Source organism: Anoplophora glabripennis, unplaced genomic scaffold, assembly GCF_000390285.2.
Source record: "Anoplophora glabripennis isolate ALB-LARVAE unplaced genomic scaffold, Agla_2.0 scaffold79, whole genome shotgun sequence".
Taxonomy (NCBI): domain Eukaryota; kingdom Metazoa; phylum Arthropoda; class Insecta; order Coleoptera; family Cerambycidae; genus Anoplophora; species Anoplophora glabripennis.
In genome coordinates, this window is record NW_019416623.1 from 980,852 (window position 1) to 986,851 (window position 6,000).

At 35.0% G+C, this 6,000-nt stretch overlaps 1 protein-coding gene across 6 annotated transcripts in view; it reads left to right on the forward strand.

Annotated features, from left to right (window-relative positions):
• Nucleotides 1-6,000, forward strand: part of LOC108917168 (ATP-binding cassette sub-family A member 5) — a 257,109-nt gene that overhangs the window by 235,954 nt on the left and 15,155 nt on the right. For all 6 annotated transcript variants that reach the window (XM_018723650.1, XM_018723651.1, XM_018723648.1 and 3 more), the window contains one exon: nucleotides 2,749-3,289. In XM_018723650.1, the coding sequence (XP_018579166.1) occupies nucleotides 2,749-3,289 (541 nt within the window). The remainder of the gene's footprint in view (nucleotides 1-2,748; nucleotides 3,290-6,000) is intronic.

The following is a 6,000-nucleotide window of genomic DNA, read 5'->3' on the forward strand; positions in this document are numbered from 1 at the left end:
CATAATTAGTCCATTAACAGGGCGATAATTTTTTTGTCAATCTTGTATGTAATGTATAAAAAACGAAAATAAAAAAATGGCATTCAATTTCACACAAAAAAGATACTTATTTAAAGTCAAAAAAGTAAACAGTTTTCGATGCATAAGTCTGTATTTACTCTTTGCAAAGTCGGTATTCGGTATTAAAAACAACGCATAGGTTAACTAGGGATTTTTTACTATAACTTGTCAACGTGCAGTGATATTCAGTAAGTTTCTTCATTAACCACTTAATTATTGTAATTTGTGTTAAAATGCCACGTCATAATAATTTTTCAAATGCACAAATGCATCCCTTAAACGTTTGGTGTGCATCCTTCGGGATTATATTGTGGGACCGTTTGAACTCCCACCAAGACTTGACACAGCAACATATTTCAGTTTTTTGAGAGATGATTTACAAATTACTTTGGAAATTTAAGACGTGACTCCTGGTACATGATGATACATAGTAGTGCCTCAGCACATTACACCCTAGAAGTTAAGAATAATCTAGATGAAGTTTACCCTCATGGGTGGATTGGTAGAGATAGTGTACGCATGTAGCTGTAACCTGAGGGGTTATTTCTTTAATTATCTATATACCGTTATGACCAGTATCATAACGAGTCTGGATTTCAAAAGAGTTTTCTATTTAATTCTCGAAAGGGAGTTTATAATTATCATTACCTTTTAATTAATACGTGGGAACTTAGAAATGTTGTATGTTCAGAGAATGAATTTCAAGCACTCACCATCCATTGCTTACGTAGAATGTAATCCGGTGACTGACTGTATAGGGTGACACTGAAGTTGGGAGAAACAAAAGGAAATACCAAAACTTCCAGGAAGGGTTTTAATAACAATAAACAGAACAAACAAACAAAATAACGACACAACGGCTCGAACAACATTATTAATTTATTTATTTACACGCGACAGCGTACCGAGATTCAGGGAATGCGAGATTCATAGCAAAATTTGGAAAAAACTTCATCCATTATTAAATTTAATTAATTAGCCCGAGACTCTAAAACTAAGTCGACTGCTCAATGTGGAACCTAAGGAAAAACTGACTTTTTCTCGTAGATCTCTCCTCAATTCGACACTTCGCTTCGACACGCCCATTTCTTGGGTCCAGACGTTTCTGTTCTCATCTTACTGGCGGGAACCCTGGATATCGGGACGCTTTGGCATAACTATGCCATGTTAATAATTACCTAATTGACTAGACTTACATTTATATAAATAATTCTGTGACTAACTGAACTTACAAGTAACCCTAGCCTTCCTCTAGTGACCTCGTACCGCACGCGATACGAGACGGGCTGGTCAAACTTGTCATTCTATTGTTCTACAGCTGGGAAAAGAGCCTGTCGGAAAAAACAGCTTATCATATATCTTTCTTTTCCAATCATTATCAATTTAACAATTTAATTTAATTCTAATTCGGAACCTTTACGTCTCCCTCGTGTTTTCGCGCGTTATTACCGATATGGGTTTCTTTGTCCTGCCCCAGCATAGGTTGGCGCCTCCCGGACGCGACAGATGACTGTCACATGGCCCCGACTCTAAGTGAAGTTGTTCAAAAAAAATATTGCTAAATTTCTCCGAAGGACGACGCTAAACCCACTTGAGAGCCCTCAACTTACAATAATTAGTGTTGACTGAAATATTTTACTGTCTGAGTTGGCCCATCCGCTCCGAGAACTAACAAACAAACTACTACGCTTCCCGACTTTTGTTACATAGCCAGCATGTAGTCCCGATCTAGATCTCGTAGATATTTACTATTGGGGCTTTCTAAAATCATTTTTTCATAAAATTAAAATTAACACCGCCAGGAATTATGACAAAAAATTGTAGGAGATAACATTATCAAGACATAACAAAACTTTCTTTTAAAGAAAGACAAAACTTGAATAAGGGTTAGACAGTGTATTGTAGTAGTAAATAGGGAACACTTTCAACATTTATTGTAATTTGTTGCTGTTTTGTTTTTAAGATTATTATAGATTAATTTAATTTAGAACATCTTTCGGATATTTATTTTGTCAACCATTTATCTTTATTTAATTACTTTTTTATATATTCTTTTATTTAATTGTTTTGTAAAAGTCTTAATAAAAATAATTATTTCGATCATTTGATTGAAGACCTTGAGGATATATAATGTTTACGTTTGCATAACCTTTTGATATAAAAATTTTTTTTATTTAATCATCTCATTGAAAAATTACGTTTAATTCGAAAACGGTCTACTTTTTTGAGTTCAAACACCTTTCTTGTGTGCAACTGAATGCGATTTGTTTATTTTTGTTCATCAATACAGGGTGGACAAAAAAGTTATCCTCATCTAGCGACGGTAGTGAAATTGATACCATTTCCGTATTATGCATGTGGGGTAATAACACGATACCAAATTTCATCGAATTCTATTGAACAGCTTTCAAAATACTTAAAAAAATAATTTGCAAGAAAGTTAATGAAACACCCTGTAGAACGGAAATGAGTAACATTTTGATAAAGCATGTTGAACCAAACGCTTTATTTTCATACCAGCTATCACCCCTTAACTAATATCCCATTAATTACGGCACATCCTATATTTTTAAAAACGCTAAAAGTACGAGCGAATCATTTTTAAATACTTCATGTGCTTTTAAGTAGTATCTTACCTACTGTAACTGCGCGTAAAGTTAGTATTTAGTAAATCTAATTATTTTCTAGGTGGCGGGGATACCACACACATTGGTGGTCTGGAAATAATAAGCGAGACGAAATCACCGATAACCGGCATTGGATTAGAAAGAATAGAGTGCCATCCTAACAGTTTTCAAACGCTTATCGCGCTGTTACACCTGCGATTCCTTCGTTTAATACGCGACATCCAGAAGTTGTACTTCATGATCTTACTCCCTCTTGCCCTAGCGGCGTTAGGTCTTTATTTCAACAGCGTCCAAAGTATCGAACCAAAACTACAACCCCTGGTGCTGAGTGGAAAAACTTACCGTTCAACAAACATAGCAATACACAATTCCACTGGAAATGATTTGGACGCGCTGCTCGTCCAGTTCTTCAATTTAAGCGTGACCTCTTTGGACGAATACGACGGAAACTTTTCTTTGCTGCTGGACATCGCCCCACACATGGCGGCTATTAACGTTAACAAATTCGAATACCCGAATTACGCTATAACCATACTGTACAATGATACTGCGCAACACAGCCTGCCGATTGTGATCAACCTGATAAGCAATGCCTTGTACGGGTGAGTACATATATAAAGGGTGTTCCAAAATTCACGAATGATTGATTGAAAACATAGGTTTTTAACTAAAATATTATAATATTTTTAATGATTCATAAAGCAAATATACCCAAGGAAGTAAATAGTAAATACAAGGTAATATTTACATATTTTTATTACAAAATCATAGGAAAAAATTATAAATGCCACCCACGGCTTTGCTGACACATGGGCACTCTTTTGTCGAAATTTTCCATGACCGTTTTTCGTATACGCCGCTGAATTTCGTTGATACAACGTTCAATTTCCTCCTTCAAGGCGTGGCGTGGGTGGTCGTGAGCTTGTTGTCATAAACCTTAAGATTTCAAAAAATCCCAAAGAAAAAAGTCCAACAGCATTAAATCGCATGAACTGGGCGGCCAATTATGATCACCAAAACGGTAATTTACACGAGCAATATATCCAGTTGGTAGAGGTTCGACCTGTGTCAAACCTTGATAACCCGGAAATAACTACACAGGCCTACTTTAAATGATGAGTACAGTACAATAACAGGTTAATTTGCTGACAAAGTATTTTATCAGGAAACAAAGTTATTAACAATTTAACCGTGAAATTTCGAAAACTATAGTTCAATATCATAATTGATCTTGTGTCTTATAATTAGCTGCCAACCCTGAACAGGCCGATTCTATGATCAAAACTAAGTAAAAAAGTTCATATGAACATGGGTCCGGAAATGCTTCCTAAGGGCACAGGGACCCATTGAAGAGGGAGGAATGGAAATCATTTTTTTGCAATATCTCTCAATCGCGTTGTGATAAATGAATGAAATTTGGTATACACAGCTAAATTTTGATGAGCAATTTGATGGACTAATCCATTTATTTCCACAAGGTCCATTGGGGTGGGTACGGGGGGGCCCTTGGTACTTTGCGTGTGTAACTTTTTCATCTTTGACTTTTTAACAAATTGGACAGCAAATTCCGTTTTCCCGAACTGTTTTACGTTAAAAAGGTACTCTTGTTTCAAATCGTTATCTTTAACGGTTTCTGAGAAAATCGCTCTTGAATTAATCCCACTTTGGTCAATTTCATAGTAATTTAAACAAAAAAAAATATTTTGTTTCAATTTAATCTAGTTTTAATAAAAAAATAATAATAAAAAATTAAATTAAATAAAAATTAATCCTTTAAATGGAAAAGAGAGGAAAGGAAAATTATTATTATTATTTTTTGTTTAAATTACTATGAAATTGACCAAAGTGGGATTAATTCAAGAGCGATTTTCTCAGAAACCGTTAAAGATAACGATTTGAAACAAGAGTACCTTTTTAACGTAAAACAGTTCGGGAAAACGGAATTTGCTGTCCAATTTGTTAAAAAGTCAAAGATGAAAAAGTTACACACGCAAAGTACCAAGGGCCCCCCCGTACCCACCCCAATGGACCTTGTGGAAATAAATGGATTAGTCCATCAAATTGCTCATCAAAATTTAGCTGTGTATACCAAATTTCATTCATTTATCACAACGCGATTGAGAGATATTGCAAAAAAATGATTTCCATTCCTCCCTCTTCAATGGGTCCCTGTGCCCTTAGGAAGCATTTCCGGACCCATGTTCATATGAACTTTTTTACTTAGTTTTGATCATAGAATCGGCCTGTTCAGGGTTGGCAGCTAATTATGAGACACCCTGTATATACAATAATGACGCTAAAGCCGAAAATCAGGAGAGCAAAATTTTTTGTTCTCTATGGTTTTATACATCCTCTGAAACTCGAAACTTGCAAATTTGTTCGAAGCTTTGCTGACACTTGAAATTTGGTATACACAGTGTAAATATGCAAAAACCAAAAGCAATTTTCAAAATTGAAGTATCTTCATTTTTGCAGCTTTGGTAAGGTTTTATACGTCACCCTAGTTTTATACGTCACCGTTTTTTTTTAATTTTTGGACGTATATTTATGCATATTTATAAAATATTCCATCACGGTAGATTAGCCAGCACAATTACCTACAATTTAAAAAAATTATAATTTTCATCGTTTAAACCTTTAGCTTTAAGTAAACAATTGTTTAAGTTTATTAGTTGCATGTTTCTAATAGTAGGTATACAAGCGCCGAATAGCGGAGCTCGCGCTCGAAAATGAAGCCGTCGCATTTCGAGCACACGCGCGCGCGTCTCCGGATGATCCCCCACCACACGCCCCGGCCGGTGGTGAAGGCTTCATCCTAGATAAATGATACTATAGATAGGAAACTTGACCAGATTTCGTGGTCATTAACAGCGCTAACTGTTGACACTTTCTCCAACTTCTATTGCTTTCCTTTTCTAGGAATTATCGGTAATACAGTGAGTTAAATTACCTGTAGCCGGTAAAAGATGCAAGCGCCATCTAGTTGTACGCTCTACAACTATATACCTACCTACTCAATATTTGTTTTAGGTATTCTGCCGCCGCTAAATTTAAAATTACATAACAAATCTCACCCTACACAGATCACTCAGAAATTGATTTTGTAAAATAATTTTCACGTAGATAATTTTTTTTGTCACCATGAGAAAATAAGTACATTTGATAAAAAGCATTAAAATCACTCAAGCATTAAAGACACTTTTAAATGCTCTAATAGTCTTCCTACTTAAAATAAGAAATAATTTTGATACTGTAACTTTTTAAAATGTTTGTTGAAAAAATTTCAAATTTCAGTACATATTTTGAAAAAAAA